This window comes from Peromyscus eremicus, chromosome 8b (assembly GCF_949786415.1).
Source record: "Peromyscus eremicus chromosome 8b, PerEre_H2_v1, whole genome shotgun sequence".
Classification (NCBI taxonomy): domain Eukaryota; kingdom Metazoa; phylum Chordata; class Mammalia; order Rodentia; family Cricetidae; genus Peromyscus; species Peromyscus eremicus.
This window is the reverse complement of record NC_081424.1, coordinates 13,374,683-13,394,169: the sequence shown is the minus strand read 5'-3', so window position 1 is coordinate 13,394,169 and position 19,487 is coordinate 13,374,683. Positions and strand designations below refer to the sequence as shown.

The following is a 19,487-nucleotide window of genomic DNA, read 5'->3' as shown; positions in this document are numbered from 1 at the left end:
CTCGGCGCTTCGCGAGGCCCACGAGCTCCCGGGCCCCGCCGCGGAGCCGCCGGAGCCGCCTGGGCCGCGCCGGAGGAGGGCGGGGAGAGGACCATGTGAATGTGCTCCGGAGCCGAGCGCCACGCCACGCAGGTAAGCGGCCCGGGGAGGGGGATGCGCGGAGCCGCGGGATGCTGCGGAGACGCCGGCCGGGCCCAGCGCCCCCGCACGGGCTGCCCCCGCTGCGGTCCCGCCGCGCCGCCTGCGGGGCGCCGAGCCCCGGGCTCCCCGCGACGCAGGACACTCATGCGGGGTGCCGCCCCGAGGCTGCGCGGACACCGGGGTACATTTCCTCGGCCGCCGGCGGGCGCCCGGTGAAAAATAGGAATTGGCTTGGGGGCGAGGTTGGCCCAGCTCCGCCCCCGCCCTCCTTTCGCGGCCCCCCGCGGGGACCCGGGCTGTGTGTGTTGTTTTAATGTCAGGGATGATGTAATCACTTAATAATTGATGCCCGGTGTTGCTTTCCTCCCCACCCAACCCCTGCCCCACTCCTCCACCTCTCGGCCTCCTCCCTCGGCGGCCCTCGCCTTTCCCCAGCGCATCCTCCTGCCTATTTCTGGAACCTCCCTTGCACTTCCCCCACCATCCCCTTCACCCTTCCTGTGCCACCACCCACCCACCCTTCCCCTTTCCCCTGTGCCTGGCCTGGCCTCCTCTTCCTCTGTCCCCCCCACCCCTTCTGCTCTGTCAAGCTCCCCTCTCCACTCGCTGGATTTCCTCCCTACTTCCCTAGGTCGGTGGATGGTTTTGTTTGGTCTCTTCCAGGCTCTCTTATCTCTGAGGCCCCAGGCAGAAGGGACTGGGCTAGAAAGAGGCCACCAAGCTTGGGCCCGGGAGGCGTTTGCTGGGACTCACTGGGAGGAGGGATAATAAAATCACCCATTTTGCCCCTCCTTCCTCCAATAAATCAGACTTGCTCAGTGTGTGTGTGTGTGTGTGTGTGTGTGTGTGTGTGTGTGTGTGTGACACAAAGAGCCCTTTCAGTTCATAGAGAAGAGACATAAAGTACCCAGGGCACCATGCTTCTTGTTTCTCACACGGGGGCTTCCCTTTCTTTCTGATGAAACTGTTGGTCTCTTAGTCCTTTCTGACACATTTACCAAAAAATGAAAGCTCCCAGATCCCGGGCAGCAGGTGCGGGCATTCTGCTGTATTCACAGAGTGGTAACGTTGAGTGGCAACTGCAGTTTCTTCTATTTAAGGGGGTGGGAGATTATTTCAGCTGTCTTAGGAGTTGCTATACTTTCAAGGAAACCTTCTCTCCTCCCCCATTTTCCCCTCTTTCTTTTTGAGGATAGGTACTGATACCTGAGACAGGATAAATTGATGGAGGATCAGAAAAAAAAAATTGTTTCTGAGTCAGAATCAAACTGTTTAAGAAGACTGAAGCAGCCCTTAAGGTCCAAGGCCGCTTTGGTGAAATGTGCTCTGGTCTGCCCAGCAATGTTGCTTTGCCCTTTTATTTAAGTAACTGGGGCTGTGGATATGACAGTGTGGGGCTGGCATTTGGAAGACCACCGGAGATAGCACTTGTTGGCTTCAAGGTTGCCTTTGAATGCTCACGTCCTTCCTCTCACCACCAAAGCAACTACAATACTTTCCATCCTTTGTGCTCGGTGTCCCTGTCTCTGCCCCATGAGGGCCAGGCATCTTCCGACGAAGAAAACCCTCAGGTTTTGGAGGAAGTGGTTTCAGCTCATAAGCTTCGGGGGTAGTTAACTATAAACGGGATGTAGGTGTCTGAATTCAGAACCTATGATGTTCCTCTTAAAGTGGAAACATTAATGTAAATCTCAGTCTTGATATGTCAAGACTTAGGTTGGATCTGCTGACTCCTGGGTTGTGGTTTTTTGGCTGTTGAAAGTAACAAAACCGTCCCAAGTTTATTCTTTAGCCATTTTAGCTGAAAAGAATTGTGATGTTTTAAACTCTGACATTCCCCGTGGAACTTTTTACATTAAAAAAAAAAAAATAGGCAGAAGGGTTAACACTAAATGTTCTCTGAAAACAAAGGCTGGTTTGTTGGGATACCAGACCCAGAGAGGAAAGTCAGCACACAGTAAATGGACACTGTGCTGCCCAAGTTAGAGGAACTTATTAGTGGTAAGGTTGGACATGAGCGAATGCTCTCTCCTTCTTCGGGGTCTGGAGTCTCCAACCCCATCAGATTTGCCTGAAGTCTTTAGCCTCCATGCCCAGCACAAATGCCATCAATTTTCTGAAGGCTTCTCCAAGTCTTCTGCTCCATACCACCAGGTCTCTAAACTTGTCTTCCAACATCATCATCGGATACTGTTTTGTCTCCTGTCTGTTTCGACCATCAACTGGTCAGCACCGTGAGAAGAGAACCTAATCTGGCTTGTGTCATTTTCTATCAAGTTTTACTTTAGTTGGTATTACTTGGTGGTTTGATTTAGTGAGCAACAAATGTGAATTAGGTCAATGATATGTACCTAACATCTGTTTTAAGTAGACTCATGTTAGCAGCTATAACAGGCCTGAAAATATAGAATGGTACAAAAACAAAAGGTATTTATTCTTGCTCATGTGATAGTTCCCAGTAGGTGTTTCTGTTCTGCGGGTAGCTTTCCTCTGTGCAGTGAGTGACTCTGGGTCCCACTCTTCCACCGTGCTGTAGCTTTCCATGGTAACCTGTTTTAGCTGACAGATTGGTGGGATAAAAAGAGTTGGGGAGGGTGCATCTCCCTTTAGCATGCTTTGGTCCAGATGTGGCGCATGTCCCTTCTGCTCAGTCTTCAGGAGAGATCTGACTGTGTGCCCAGGCTTAGCTTCAAGGGAATCTTGAGAAGTCTAGGTTAGCCATTTGCCCAGAGAAAAGAATAAGAAGTGTCTATTAAACAGCTTTGTTTAACACTTAGCCAAGCACGTCCACTCACTCTCCTTAAAAAGCTTAAACGATGATGAGAATTAAGTAGTAAATGAAAGCCAACACCCGTCATTGTTTTTGTTCCTTTGATTTTATAAGTTCAGGTATTTTCATCGTCAGCATATTAAAAACCTGGCTTTTGGTCATTTCCAGCGGCCACCACTTACCATTGGGCAGTCCCTTACCATACCATTATTTAATGCCGCTCTGTGGCCTTTGATGTGGTCTTTTACCTCAGAAGCACCTATCTTGGCCTAGTTTTTCATCTGGCAGTTCTGTAGACTCCAAAGAGGCTAGGGAGGATCCTTACAAATCTTGGTTCCATTTTACTTAGTTTCCTTAAGAAATTAAGAAAAATAAGAAATTGACACATGGTAAGGGTTTCATGGGGACTGGGCAGCGTGGATGAGGGAGCAAGGGTCGTAAAGCTAGCTATTTGTTTAGGTTGCTAAAGACTGAACTCATGTTCCTATTTGTTCATTGATACAGCTTTCTTTTGTGATGATTACTCTTTTAGCTCGGAACTGAACTTGCCTCTTCTCCGTCAGCATGTAGGGCAGGTGAGACTCCATCACCAGCTGCCCTGGCTGTGTCTTTGTGTCGAGCACATTGCATGGAAGCTAACTGTGCTTTTGGACCTGGAGTAGGGGGCTGCTAGCATTCCAAATGGTTCCCAGTCTCCACAGGCTTTGACATTGTTGCGGGAGGTCTGCCCATCTCAGTTATCAGAGTTGATAATGTATTTGCTTTTATTTTTGCAATGACCCTTTTCTTATATTTATCTTTTCTACAAACATTGGCTCACTGTTGTTTTGTGCAAGATAGCAAGGAGATGAGATGTGGCCATGAATACTTGCGGAGTCCTTGCTCCTCAGAAGGCCACAGTCTACTAGAGGAGATGACAATAATAAACAGTAGTTAACATTTATTGAGCATTCTCTGTGTGGCGTGTTCCACTTAAGCTCTAATCTGAGCAATAATGATATGAGCCAGTGTGTCTGATAATCACCATTTTATAGAAAGAAAATTACAAGTTTCAATAGTTCTTGAGTAACTAATCTAAAACCATAATTCTAAGGGAAGAGTCAGGATCAGGCTCGATTAGTTGGGCTACAGGATCCTTGCCCTGTGCCACTAGGTGAAGGAGGAGATGTACGGGAATGAGGTTAGCTGAGTTGTCTTGGAAGTCCACTGTACCAGAAAAAAGAAATATGCCCCAAAGTAACTTTACAGACTGTTTGGGATGCTGCAACTAGTTCAAGACTAGATGGGGCCAGTGGAAAGATGGACAGAGGGGTAAGACAGAGCTGAAGGAGTAACGAGAAGGTTTTTTCCGAGTGCTCATCTTGAGTGCCATAGAGGAGTTACAAGTAGAAATGTGGTATTTTATGAACATAACTTGGTCATAGTGTGGGGCATGGCCTGAGGTAGACAAGAACCGTTGCAGAATTTTTTGCAGAATCTGCAAACAACAAATGAAGGTCTGAATGGGATGTAGCAGAGATAGAGTGAGAAAGAGGGAGACAGAGTAGGGAAATCACTGAATGAGGTGGAGAGTTGTGTCAACCAGTAAGACAGCAGACAGGTAGCTTCATTGTGGTCACTTTGGACTTTTATGCAGGTGACTGGATGGGTGGGTCTGGAACTAGGGAAGAGGACTAAGATTCAAATATAAATTTGCTAGTAGCAAATTGCAAAATACTTGAAGTCGTGGAAATGCATTCCTTGGGTAGAATATGCCAATAGAAAGAATAGATGTGGCCAAGGCGAGCCCTGCAACAGAAATAGGGGTGTAGGCCCTCAGTGGAGGAGATCCCAGGTATGGGACAAGCCAGGGGTTTGAGTAGTAAGTAGCTGGGGCCAGAGAGTTGACCAGATACAGGATGGAAAAGTGCCATTGGATTTAGCATGGGGAGTTTGGGAACCTGACCAGAGGACCATCCAGAGACCAGAGAGGTAGCAGTCTTGGCACCTGCCTCAGCACAGCAAGTGCAGCAGTTGGACAAGGAATCCACTTACAGAGTTTTTCAAGGGTGCAGGTCATGGAACCTAGAATCTTAAGGATCGTATAGTTCACGCTAATTTCACTTGAGGCAAAATGAAATCCAGAGAGAATTGGTAACCTATTCAAAGGGCCAAAGTCCCCAGATTTTGAGCCTTTCAAAAGTTAAGGTGAGGGGTGAGGTTTAGAGCATGGAGCTGAGGTGGGGTCTGGGTTTGATCATCCCAGATGTGTGACCTGATCTTCCTTTACTTATTTCTTTATTATTATTATTTGTTTAAGGTGTGAGATGGGGGTGGTAAATGCTTGTGAGTGCAGGTGTCTGAGGAGGTCAGAGGTATCAGGTCCCCTGGAGCTGGAGATAAAGACAGTTGTGAGCTGCCTTATGTGGCTTCTGGGGGCTGAACTAGGGTTCTCTCCAAGAGCATTGTACATTCTTAACCACTGAGCCTTCTCTCTGCTCCCATTTCTTCTGAATTACTGGTTCTCAACCTTCCTAATGCTGCAGCCCTTTAATACAGTTCCTCAGGTTGTGCTGTCCCCAACCATCAGTTTTCATTGCTACTTTGTAACTGTAATTTTGCTACTGTTGTGAATGGTAATGTAAATATCTGTGTTGTCTGATGGTCTTTTTGGAGGGGGGGGGATTGTTTGTTTTTGTTTTTTGAGACAAGGTTTCTCTGTGTAGCCCTAGCTGTCCTGGAACTCACTTTGGAGACCAGGCTAGTCTCGAACTCACAGAGATCCTCTTGCCTCTGCCTCCTGAGTGCTGTGATTAAAGGTGTGCACCACCACCACTCAGCGACTTTTCCAGTAGTCTTAGGTGACCCTTGCAAAAGGGTCACTTGACTCCCCCCACCCCCAGTGGGTCACTACCCACAGATTGACAACCACTCCATTTGAAGTGGAGTCTGAGAGAATTGACAGATGTAAAGCACTTAAAGTCACACCCCACATATCAGTAAACCACGTGTTTGCTGTTCTTAATGTATAATGTGTGCACACGCACATGCGCACACAAGCATTTAGAAAGCAGTGATCACATTATATTTGCTCATGATCTCGAGCGACACTGTGTTTGTATGTGCATGAGTTTACTGAAAAACGTATTGTTTGTATACTAGGAAAATTTGAGTGTTTAGAAAGATTTAATGGAAGACTGTCAGTCGCAGATCAAGACATGTTAGGAAAGATAGGAAATTTGCTTATATGGTGTGGTTGAAACAGCATTTTCAGTGAGTCTTTTTAAAGACATGCAGAGTCTTCTTTATCCCTGAGAACAGAAACATAAAGGCATTCCAGAGTCAACCCTGTAAAGGGTTTCTTTGTTTCCATCCGACAACCAGAACTGTAACCTATTTACACTTCAGTCCCTGGAGTTGGACTTTCAAATGTATCCTGATTTTGCAGAGGAAAAAGAAGCTACAAAGTAGGAAAATCCATGCATTGGATTTCTGAAAAGAAAAAAGAGAGTTGGGTTATTTAGAGAAATATGATCATCTTCCAGAGTTTGTAGTCGAGCCAATCTAATTTTTAGCTCTTAAAACAGCCTAAGTAGCCTCAACAACATTATCTAGATGGGCTTGGGTGACAGGCGGTATAGACAGCTTCGGGGTAAGTGACACTCGGACTTGATTAGGACGCAGTAATCCTAGAAGGATATAAATTGAACTGGATTTACGGCCTAATAAAAACGTGGGAAGAAAAGATAATGCTCCCTGACTCATGGAACTTGAACAGTGTTTGCTAGACTCGGAGTTGTGACATTCAGATGGGAACGCTTCTATTCGTCTCTGCCTGGTTCCACAGGGCCTGCCCTGTACCTCCCTTGGGATGGGAGGCCCTGTACCTCCCTCGGGATGGGAGGCCGCCTTGGTCTTCCTGGGTGCGTTTAGGAAGGACAGATCCCGTTCCGCATTAGTTTTCCCACAATCTCAAGCAACACCGTGCTGTCTTGGGAAAGTAGTTACTGAGCATCTATTTCCTGTAATCTTTAGTGAGGAAAAAATAATTCCAGTGTCAGAAAGGCTTAGGTTAGTGCTCATTCCTGTTCCAAAACCTTTTCCTGAGAATTACATGTTTTGGTCCTGCACTCCCCTCACCGTTTCTGTTGGTAATAAAAACATGTACACACCTTACCACAGCTGCTTGCTCCTGTCTGAGTATGCTGGACAGATAACACCAGCCTTTTATTGAACCCTGGAGGCCTGTGTTTGCCATTCTACACACAGTAATTTTTCTTAAATCACAACAACTCCTTGTGACAGGGACAATATTATTATCCCCATTAGTCACATGGGGAGACCGAGGCTCAAACCTGTGAAGTCACTTGCACGTGTCACACAGCTAATAGCTAGTGAGGCTGGGTCTGGGTGCTGCCTGCTTCTGAAGGCCGTTTATACCTCGTTCCCTGTCCTTTTGCCTTTGCTCTGCAGTTACTATGTCATGTGCTAGGGGACAGACAGGCACCTTTACCCCACTGTGAAAATGTCACTCCTGATGTAGCCAGTGAGGACTCACCTCCTGAGAAGCCCCCTTCACCCTCCCTCAGAGCTCCCACATCTCTTGCTTACCACCTCCTGTCACCCTCATACAGTCTGACTCATGCCACAGAGGGAGGCAGATGGGTGGGGGACAAGGAGTACTGGACTTTTACAGTGACATGGAAGCCCTTGGCAAATCAGGGGTATGTGGCGGTGATTAGCCAGGGTAGCATCCGCCACTATCCCATGACATTATTAGACCCACTTAACAAGAAAACTGAAGCATAGAGGTTATGTGATTTTTGTCAAGGCTGATAAGTGGCAGAGCTGGGGACCTAAACCCAGGTGGTCTGGCTCCAATGTCTGTGTTCTTTCCTTTTGTTCTGTCTCTCAAAAGAGATTGTGATCCATGAGGGAGAGTCTGCACCCAGCAGCTCCTGTGCCAGCACCACACAGCTAGTGTATTGAGAGCATCAGGCCTTTTATTCTTCCATCCACCCTTGCAGAACAGCAAACAGGTAATAAAACCAGGTTTTCCCTTGTAAGAAAGAACACTGTGTCAGCACTGGTATTGCGGTATTGCTGGAATGCATGTTCCTAGGCCACTTTCTGATTACAGTCGGACAGCCAAGGTGGATCACTTTGAAATCTCGGTAGCTGGGAGGAGCAATGGGAAGGAGGCGGAGGAACTTCTAGAAGGCAGGGAGTGCAGTGAGTAAGGAGTCCCAGCTCTGATGGTGGGAGCAGGTAGGAATTGTTAGAAATGATCCCCCAGCCAGAGGTGGGGAGCCTTGGCCTCTGTCACAAGAAGACCTCTTCACTTGGCATTTTAAAGGTTCCTAAGTCTGCTCCCTTTGAATGTGCTAGTGGGATTGTATCTGGTGAATTCAGACTCTATTTTGTTCAGAGCTCCCATCTTTGAGGCGCCCCAAAATAGCAGGCTTTTTAGAAGTTGTGTAAGGAGTCCATCTGCTTTATATGGGAAAGTAGGGCTTTAACGGAAAATTTGAAATGAGCCAGTTTTCCTTTCCCACAACAAAGCCCAGGGAACTTTCCCCAATCCTTCTTTTAATCCCAGAAAAGGTGAGTGGGTCTGCATGTCTGTGACAACCTGTCCGGTTTAAACTCCCCTGGCAGGCAAAAGAGCGCCAGGCAGCCCTATCATTTCCACACCTGTTAAAAGTCATAACGTTTTCAAATATTGACACTAGTAAAATTTGATTTTTGTCTCAATTTTATTTTAATCTCAGCACGTGAGTCACATAGGAATGTTTTAGAAAGAGTTCACAGTTTCTCTGGTTATTCTCTTGGTTTGGAGAGTGTACTTTGGTCTAGTTTCTTTTCTAACCCAGAAATGCAAACACAGCATCTTATTGTTTTCGGACACAGGCTCCCAGCCTGGCTTATCAGCAAACCTTAACATTTTGTCATTCTTACTGTTTATCGTGGTGTCCTCCTGGACAGGGTCCCTCTGTGGCAGTTCATTGTACACCTTGGTCTGGTCCTCATTCTCAGAATACGGATCCTTTGGACTCTGGCTTGCAAAGACCATTTGCTTCACTCCCCTGCCTCTGGATTGTCAGCAAGAGCAAGCTGGTGTTGACGCTGGTTCCTCCTGCGTGCTAACAACCCACTGAGTAGGAGGCCAAAGACCAGATTCCTGAGATTCTGAGGCCTTCAAAGCCTCCATGGTCTCCATGTCGTTTCTCAGTTAAACCTGGCTCACCTCACTGCTTAACCAAGATGTCTGTCCCACCCATATATTTTTAACACAGATCATCTGTTCTTGCCTTCATTCCCCTCTCCTAGACCCCTAATCATCCCTTTCCCTTAGAATTCTTCCCGTTTGTCAAGGCCCAGCTAGAGTCCCAGTCTCTTCATTTTCTTACATTAAGTGTTTATATCTCTCAGTAGCTTCCTAATACACAATACCTTGTGTTATTAGTTATAACTTGATATGAGAAATCCCAAGTTTAAGGAGTTTTATGACTTGCCCAAGTTAGTTCTCCAGCTGCTAATTTAGCTAAGACCAGCTCTCTAGTTTCCCAAAGTCCTTATGTGGCAGTCCTGTCTTCTCAAGAAATTGATGTCCTTTGCGAGCCAGCATATTACTTGCTGTTCCATCTTTTTGTCTGTCCATTTACAGCTTATAGTAGTGCAACCCACAACTAGAAGGCCAATAGATGCTTCTTTAGATGGGCCTGGAGCAAGGTCGGGTACAGCTGGTTTCCTGGATACATGTTATTAGACCGGCATCTTCCTGAGCTCTCGGGTGTCCTGGTGGCAGAAGATGCATTCCCTACTGACTATGGTATAGGTTTAGCAATTGTCCTAGACTGTTCAGGATCTATCATATCTTGAGAATGGCATGTATTTAAAGAACTCGGTTCAGAAGTTTTAGCTTTTTGCTGAAAATTTCAGGTGGTCAGGAAAGTAGTGAAGTCTTTCCCCTTTGCCATTAGGTCTTTTTCATCAACAGTTTTCAAAGGGAGAGGGGGGATAAGACATGAGGGGGAGGGTATCACACTGCAGAGTGACGTGGGAGACCAGGGAGAATAAGCAGAGTGGTTCCACAGCTGGAGGAGCCTGGAAGCATGTCGTAGTGAATGGTGAAATCGAGAAGGGGCTGCCTGGGGTACAAGTGGTGTGCCCTGCAGCCTCTGAGGCAGAGAGAGCAGGGCCTCAGGGCCTCACCCACCGTGTACTGGCCCACTCCTGGACTCCACACTGGACTGAGTTCCCTCAGCTATCCAGAAGGCAGCTTTGTCTGTGGAGTGCCTTCTCCACGTGGCATCATCTGAAGAATCCCTTTATCAGGGGAGGAGGGTTTTATACCAGATTTAAGGTCCTATAAAGTAAGGATTTGACACTGTAGCTCAGCTTCAGCCTTTCTTTCTTTCTTTTCTTTTCTTTTTTTTTGTCTTTCAAAGGAATGGTAGGAAATGAGCTTTTTATAAAATGTTTTCCATGGTTACAGGAGGGACGGTCTAGTCATTTTTGTAACAAAAGACACAACAGCACAATGGGCGGTGTTTGTCAGGAGTTCATTAAGCGTCTTCTGAACCACCTGTGGGCTGCGCTGGGGTTCCTCATTAATGGCTTCCCCTGCCTAGCCTCACCTGAATGCTGGGTTTCATGTGCATGGGGGGAGGGGGTGGAAAGGAGGACGTTTTCCATGGATGTAGGGCAGCTGCAGACGCGAACACACCTGGTGTTCACTGTTGTTGGCAAGGCTGTTGTGGTCTTTGGGAGGTGGGGGTGGGGTGCTTGGCTTGCTTTAAACCAGGCACAGTCTAGGATTTAAAATTTCCCTGTCTCCTGCCTTAAATGTAGGAGGTCACACACGGCTCTGACAATATGGACCTTTGGCTGGCCCCTGTTGGCATCTAATACCACCACCTGACTTAGGTACCCAGTTCGTTCATGTCCAGCCGCTTTGGTGCATGCCACTGTCGTCAATACTCTTTTAGTAGCAGTAGTCGAGAAGATTGAGTAAAACTGTGTGTGCACGTATGTGCTTGCTGGTTACGGTGTTCTTGCATGTTTTTAGTAATACTTCTGGATGGAGATGTATCTCAAGAAATCTTTCCTTATGTGGGCAGTGCCTCAGATAACCCTTTTGTTCCTGGATCCTCAGTCAGTTTAGAATCCACATTGTCTTTTCAGGTAATAATTTGGATTCTGTGTTCCATCTTCTTGGGTGAAAATTCTATGATCCTTTTCTTACCCTGCCTACAACTAGGGCTAGAGGCATAGAGAATGGGCCAAACTTCGCCCTTTTCTTTGTAAGTACAGTAGACTGAGGAATTCTCACTGGTTTGTTATGATGGAGCATACTCGTTTTTGGGTGGCTGGAGTTGGAGATAGTTTTCTTAGAGGCTGAGTTATTCTGTGGAAGCCAGTGAGGGGTGCCTGGGAGAATCTAAGAATGTAGTAGAAGGAACACAGCCAGGTGCTTTGTAACGTGCTGGTAGCATATTAATCTATCCATTCCAGTCTATCTACTAATCCACCTATTCCAGTCTGTCCTGGAAGTGGATAGATTACAGCCCATTTCTTTCAAGTCTGACCCAGAGAGACTTGATGCTTGTAAGATTGTAGTCCTCCGCATTCCCCAACTGTGCTCCCACTCAGACTCCACCACGGGAACAGTCCAGCACACAGAAGTGATTGAGTCTGCTCTATGTAAGGCAAGCCTGTCTGCCTTCCCTGTTCATCATCTCCCACTATGACAAAGCTCTCTCTCTTCATTGGATGAAACACCTGCCCCAACAACAGTTCTTCCTTAGACCCGAGAAGGAAGACTGTTCTTCCAAAGCATCCATCTGGGCTCTCAGTGCCTTCTTCTTTACTAATGAGGGAGATGGTGGTGAGGCAGGAAGAGGTGGAATAACGGACAGAAGAGGACGTGGAGAGTCTAGAAAAGGTTCAGAGAGCACTCAGCTTCAGGATAGCTTGTGACTAGACAGATCATAATAAATATCTGGATTGGCACCCCATTGGAACGTAGAGGGTTTTTTTGTTTTGTTTTGTTTTTTCAAGACAAGGTTTCTCTGTGTAGTTTTGGTGCCTATCCTGGATCTCGCTTTGTAGACCAGGCTGGCCTTGAACTCACAGAGATCTGCCTGGCTCTGCCTCCCGAGTGCTGGGATTAAAGGAGTGCGTCGACATGGCCTAGCGAACTTGGAAGTTTTTAATGGTTCCCCTCAGGGCAGTTTTGTGACTTTGATTAGTAGTACTTTTGACTTTGGAATGGGAAAGCAGGCCTTATGGTGACCTAGAGTTATGTATTGAGTTGACTAGTTAAGTGGCCAGGGTGTTCTAAGAAATTAAAGAAAACATCAGTTGAATCAACTGAAAGTAGAGCCCTGGGATGGGTTGTAGGCTTGAATTGGGAAGGATAAGGGCCTGATCTCTGAGGAGTTAACCCAGTAGGTATGTTGAAGAGAGGCAAAGGTGAAGAGTCTCCAGTAAGGAGACTCAGGGAGGTGGAAGGTTCCAGCTGGATGCTGATGCAAGGGTGGCTCTTTGTTAAACGAGTTTCTGCGCAGCAGTAGAGAACCTATCCAGAGTAGGGACACGAGATGTAAAGAGTTTGAGAATGGGAACCATTGGCCCCTATGGCTCTTGGTTCAAATGTTTATAAATATTTTGAAAAAAGGATGTATGCATGGGTTGCTTTTATCCTTAATGAGTGTTCTGGGCCCTGGAGATGTTGCATCATGAGCATTTGGACAACGGGAATCATTTTTAACTGATGCTCAGTTTTCTTCTTATTTCTCCCAATTCCTGCTGCCCTGGGACTCTCCCCATTGAAGGCTAAGGATCCTTTTACTTTAAGGGGAGGACAGAACATAGCCGTTGACAAGAGTTCTTTGCTTACCTGTTGATGTTCAAGCATGTTTCAGAGACCAGAGTTAGCTCAAGCCTTCCTTTAAGAGGCAGGCTTTGTTAGGAGGAAAATAATTGAGGGTCCCAAGGACCCACACCTCAGAAGGCCAGGCATGTCTATGTCAATGAAGGTCATGGGGGGGGGGTGCTGCAGGGCAGTTCCCCTTTGAATGGAAAGTAGACATCTTCCCCTGGGTTAGTGAGAGAATCCAGAGACTGGGAGAAGTCGACTTAAGGGGTGGATGGTCACTGAGACCCATGCCCCTTCCTCAGATTCTTCAAAAGAGCCATTCAGATGTTTGTAGCACATATGTACCCTCTTACCTGTGTGGAACTTTGGGAAGAAACCACTTTAAGTGTGCCCTGCCGTGGGCACATTTAGGCAGAGCCAGGCCCGGAGAGTGTCCCCTCTTGGTTCCCCAAAGCTTGCACATGACATAGGGAGGAACCCTGAGAGTCAGCCCTGCTTACTCTCTGAGTGGGTGTAGAGTTGCTGAGAATTCTGGGGTCTGAGTGGAGGGTTGAGAGAACGAAGTATTCCTGGCTCACCGCTGGAGGCTGGCTGAGATCCTGCTGCAGATACTGCCAAACTCTAGTGAGGAGTTGACCGTGTGTCAGCAGACCTAGGCCCACACCCACAGAGAGAGGAGGAACTACCCCATCGGGGCCATCATGGCTTGGACCAGACCCCTCCTGTCACTGCCATGGTCTGCCATCTTCCCTGGAGGGCCGAGGGAGGAGTGAAGGAGTGGCTTTGGGAGAGTTTAACTGACTAATTAACCGAAGTCTTAACTCTTAAGAAGAGACTGGAGCAAGATTGTATTTTTCTGTCATAAGCAGAAATATAATGTTAATAATTAAGTTGAATTCAACCATTGAGAAATAAAGTAGCGTATTTTAAAATACATGGTTGAGTGTGCACCTCAAGCCGGAGCAGGTAGGCTGTATTTTTACTTTGAGGTAGGGCAGGGAATTCCTTTGAAGAAGTCGTGGCTCAGGATACCTGTGTCAGGCCTACTTTGAGTGAGAAGTGACGGTCCACCCTGAAGGCTAGAGCTGTCTACTTGGAACCACAGTGTGTTGTGAGAGGTTTGCCTCTCCAGGCTTAGCTGCTGAGAGTTCTTGCCAGTGCTGTGGAAGGCGGGACCTCAGGCCAGGGAAACACTTATATGTACAAGCCTTTCTCAGACTTGCCCTGGTGTTGGACACTAGAGGAGAAATTTTACTATATGTTCCTCTTGTTCACTATTTTGAAAGAAATGGGCAAAATGCTAGAAATGATGTCCCTAAACACGAGGGGAGGTGCCCTTCATTTTTATTCAGTCCCCATGTACTAAATAAAGCATCCGTATGCAGGGATTCATTTCCAAGTATAATTCCTAAGTACTTTCCAGAACACTCAGATGAGAGGAGAAAAACTCTTTAATTACATTTCACTTCTCACTGACATTCATACAAGGATGATGCTGCATTTAGGAAGATGTGTTTGGAAACCTGTGTGTCCTGAAATACCTAGTAATTTTTGAAAGGAAATCTCTAGGCCTGTTTTAAAAGCACGTGCTGGTTGGAGGTGTGGTGGGAGCTACCTGATGGGACAATGCTTATGGATTTTCCTGCCAGAAAATTGCTGTAACATTCTGTGCTAATTTCAAGCCATAAATACATCCCATGTTTCCCCTTGTCTGTCAGTGAGAGCCAGGAGAGCTAGAGATGGGGTACCGCGATTTAATTGAAAAGAGTCACTAAATACAATTCTAGAACTGAAATATATATATATATATATATATATATATATATATATATATATATATATATATATATATATCTGTGTTAGTTGGCAAGTTAAAAAATTGGATTTGTGAAATAGTTCTATTTAAAGACTAAATAAAATAACATTTCTAAAACTTATAAACATATGTATGTACACATTAGAGAAACAGTCTCTTACCCTGTGCATTAGCAATGTAGAGTGGGATTTTCTACTACGAACTTAAGTCAGTTTTTAGTACTCATGCCACTGGTATTTTTTTTTTTAATGAAGAATGAGTTGTTTTCAATTTTCTCATAGAGTTACTGCAATCCCTTCAGAATTACATTTATGATTAGTATTTGAAATGGATACCTGTGAGTAACACTTTATTTCTGCTTGAGAAAGTGGCTCTGTATGCAGGTGAGGTTCCCTGACATGCTCAGAGCAAATTCTGCTAACTGGAGGCTCTTCCCAGACATTTTCCCCCCATAACGAAGTGTGTAAACATTTTTGCCTAATAGTTTCACAGGTCCTTCCTCCTCATTTTAGAATTGCTACCTCCAACAAATATCTACAATTCACAGTTTAGCGGACTAAGTTATTCTATAGTCCTTCTGAATGCTTTGTCTCGGATGATAGAGGATCAGTCTTTTCTGCTCAGTCCATCCTAGTGCAGAGCATAAACTGTATCCAGTTAAAACCAGGAGCTCCATCAAAAGCTTGTCACACGGCAGGCTGGTCCCAGATATCAAATACAGTCTCAGAATTGAATCTTGGAGGCTCTTCAAGTCCCCCTCGGCTCACGTGCCCAGTTTCCTCCATGCTCTCACTGGGATAAGCTTCAGCATCATCTGCTCATTTGCCTTATTCTTGTTAGAGCTGCAGTCGGCTCTCAGCCTCGAGAGCTGAAGCCATTGGATGCTCCGTTCACTGCCTTCTTCAGAGATTTCCAACTGGTGTGGAACAGAATACACCTCAGCTTGAGAGGACTTGTCAGTCACAGTGTACGGTGCATCAGGTTGAGTTAGTGTGGTTTCTCCTATGTGGGCCACGCAGCTGATAGGTGGAAAAGAGAAAGTGTGTGCTCCTGGGAAGTGCTTTTGGCATTCAACAAAAAATTTGTCAGTCAGCTTTTCTTTTTTTCTTTCTTTTTTTTTTTTTTTTTTTTTTTAATTTTTCGAAACAGGGTTTCTCTGTGTAGCTTTGTGCCTTTCCTGGAACTCACTTGGTAGCCCAGGCTGGCCTCAAACTCACAGAGATCCGCCTGGCTCTGCCTCCTGAGTGCTGGGATTAAAGGCGTGCGCCACCACCGCCTGGGCAATCAGCTTTTCTAAATGGGAGTATGTGATGTGGTCTGTCAATTTCTACACCCTCATTTCCTCTTGTATTTAGTAGGATTTAGCCACTTTCTTGAATGCAGTTGTAAATTAGATATGCCATAACCGAAATTTAAGTAACTTTCTGATCCATAATGATCTGAAAAGCAAGACCATGGTCTTCAAACTGACTGTCTTTAAAATACATGGTAATACTAGCGTAAAACCTGGAATCCCTTAGCTGTTGATGATGGTGCTTCTTCCAGTAAAGGTAATAAGTTCATTAAAAGCCTTCACTGCACATCCGACACATGCACACACATCAAAACCTAGCTTTGAAATTAGCAGAACCAATTTAGAAGAGACATTTGCTTTAGGAGAATCGTGTTCCCCTCAGTGTAACGGCAGTGAGTCTCCTGCAGGCACATGATTGAGGTGTTGCCACCAGCAGTCTTAATACAGTAGCTGTGGCCATATGAAGTAGTGTGTGATGCTTCTGTAGCGCGTTTGTGATGTGTGACTTCAGTTGGGGATGTTACCCTGTGTCTCCCATGGTGGACAGTAAATTTCAACACGCATTTTGTGCTCATTCACGTTTGTTTTCAACTTTGTTGAAAAACAAGATTTGGGGATGGGTATGTAGCTCAGTAGTAGAGTTTGACTAGCATGAAAAAGAAAATCAGAAATGCAGTACTTAATTTTAAAAGTTAAACTTGCATTTTCTTCTCCTTTTGCCTCACTGTGGCCAGAGAAGATACTGGAAGAGTCTAAAAAGCACAACCATTCAGTAAATGGCATAGCTACTGTATTGAGAGAGGCTGGTTCCTAAGAGCTCCATAGTAGGTGTAGCTAGAGTTTTCCTGCCTGGCCCACAGTCAGGACAAATCTCTGTCACCCACCAGTCCCACAGCCGCTCAGACCCAACCAAGTAAACACAGAGACTTACATTGCTTACAAACTGTATGGCCGTACCAGGCTTCTTGCTAACTGTTCCTACAGCTTAAATTAATCCATTTCTATAAATCTATACCTTGCCACGTGGCTCGTGGCTTACCGGCATCTTCACATGCTGCTAGCCATGGCGGCGGCTGGCAGTGTCTCCCTGACTCAGCCTTCCACTTCCCAGCTTTATTCTCCTCCTTGTCCCGCCTATACTTCCTGCCTAGCCAACGGCCAATCAGTGTTTTATTGACCAATCAGCAACACATTTGCCATACAGAACATCCCACAGCAAGTAGGTCTGTTTCCTGCAGCTACTTAGTGTTCACCTGGTTCTGGTTTGTGCTTGCTCTGAACTCTCCTAGCTGGTCTGTTTCCTGCAGATACTTAGTGTCCACCTGGTTATGGTTTGTGTTTGCTCTGAACTCTCCCAGCTAGGGTTCTGTGCATCTCCGGCTCAGCATGGTGTGGCTCAGGGACATCTCTGTCTGACAGGAGCAGCGGTATGGAAGCTTGTTTCACTGCTAGTCAAGACTGGATGGAGTTAGACAACCTGAGTTTCTCTGTCCAAGGCACTCTTGTGAGTCCGTGGTGAACAACCCTCACGTTGTCATTGAAAGGAAGATATTCCTTGTGCCATGATTGGAAAGAACAGGAACAAGATGGATTGTCAGTGTTGAGGTAAAATTCCCTTCACTGTACTGTTTGTCTCACTGGTGGGCAGGTCTGTATCAGAAGAGCATGAGTGTAACCCAATTACAAAGCCCAGGCCCGAGGGGGCGGGGCTCCAGTGACACTGACTGGAACAGTGTGGGTAGATGGTTGCCCTGCGGGACAGTCACCCAGTCAGATGCAGCGGTTCCCGCCTGCTTCCCACCTTCCTCTGTCACTGACTGTGCGATATTCCCACAGCTGTGTTCTGCCTTTTTCTACTCTGCCATCCAGTCTAACTTCTGCAAGGGCAGAGTGAGCTTTTAAAGTCTGTCACGGCCATGTCTTTGCCCTCAGTGTCTTCCATGATAGAATGTAGAATGGCTGTGTGCAAACCCCCCCCCCCCCACATACCTGTGGTTTTCTTTGTCTGTGTAACTCACATACGAGTCTTGCTAAGGTTGTGCATGTGTTCACATATATATGTTTATACATATCTAGAGGCATAGAACTTACAATGTCCATAGTTCATTTAAAAAATACAGACTTATGCTTTTAAATAGAGTAATTATACACAAAATCTGAGATTTCTGGTTTCTCTTGGTGTGGTTGTGGTGGGGAAATTTCAGAAGGTATAGCAAAACTACACTGAAAAATGGAAAAAAAAAAATTGTGTCTGGGTCTTACCATGTATCCCAGGTTGGCCCAGGACTCAAGATCCTCCAGTCTCCACTTCTGAAGTGCGGGGTTGCAAGTGTGTGCCACCATGCACACTTGTTCCTGTACATTGTTTTAATGTGGTAAGCTTGACTTGATATTAGAAGCGAAAATTGAAGGCACTTATTTCATGCCTATGCTGGTAAGGAAATTCAGGTCCCCATCTCCAAGTTTCTAGTGTTATTTCTATCTCCAGAGACAGTTAAGAGAGCAGGATGTGTCTGGACCATCCTGAGGCGATGCCTCCCTCTGCTTCTGCCATCTTCCAGCCCTTCTCCACCTCTTGGAAGAAAGTGTGAACTAAAGGGAGCTAATTGTTTGCAACAGCAGCAGATGAGAGACTTTGTTTTAAGCACATGTGGCCTATATAACTTGACGGGGTGCTCCCCTGGGTGATGGGGGTGGCATGTGAAAGCTGCTGGGGACATAGGACACTGGGGTAAAGGGTACTTTGAAGCTACAGTTTTGAGACTGTGCTTTTGAACAAGTGTTTTCTGTTGCTTCTCTTTTTTAAGCATGCCACTGTTCAGTTTTATCATGAATGCCTTTCCAAGGACAGTAAATGGCTTTACACACTATGACATCGTTTCCATAGTAACTAATGTATTTTAGCAAAGAGAGACTGTGATAGAAGTAGGCTAAAAGGGACAGATACAGAACTGGCACAGTGTAAAATGTAGGGCAGTGTGTGTTGTAGTAGAGGTGTGTGTGTGTGTGTGTGTGTGTGTTTCCTGACCTGTTCAGGAAAACCTGTGATTAGCTCTTGACTTATTAATATACTAACAGTTTTTGCTGCATCCAGCACAATCTGGTATTTTGCTGACACCATTCCTCCGGTCAGTACTTGGGTTTGTGTGTGTGCTTGCTTTAATGTGGCCACCAATTAACATGCATTTGTTAGCAGAGCCTTGCAGACAGGCTTGTCTCTCCACACTGCTCCCAAATCACCAGTTGGCCACATTCATCCTCTGAGGATTTTAAATTTGGAAGCCAGTGCGCACAAGCCTACTTTCAAACGTTTCTACTAAACATCCGGTCCTGTGTATGTTGATCCTGGATTTTAAGTAGATAGGAGGGATTGTGTCTCTCTTCTCCATGCTCATAGAGTGTATTTGGGCTATTCTGGTATATGACTGTACAAGCATCTTTTATGTTCTTAATAAATCTCCATGGATGAGCAGGTGTCACTCAAATTCCTGTCCAACAGAAAGAGAAACTGAGCCATAGTCCTTGTGATGTAGACATTACATTTTTAACACATAGAATCATAAATGGCAGTTTTACATAAAAACTGAGATTTAAAAACTGTCTA

At 45.8% G+C, this 19,487-nt stretch overlaps 1 protein-coding gene across 6 annotated transcripts in view; it reads left to right on the top strand.

Moving 5' to 3' along the window:
• Fyn (FYN proto-oncogene, Src family tyrosine kinase) overlaps window positions 1–19,487 on the top strand; it is a 197,006-nt gene continuing 177,519 nt past the window's right edge. For 2 of the 6 annotated variants that reach the window (XM_059272534.1, XM_059272531.1), the window contains exon 1: window positions 1–132. Coding sequence is in view for 3 of the 6 variants with exons in the window: in XM_059272529.1 (XP_059128512.1) it covers window positions 11,171–11,196 (26 nt within the window). In the remaining 3 variants the exon portion in view is untranslated. Of the gene's footprint in view, window positions 133–11,098; window positions 11,197–19,487 lie in introns of those variants that run through there. The other 4 variants (XM_059272529.1, XM_059272528.1, XM_059272530.1 and 1 more) reach the window with 4 other exon arrangements.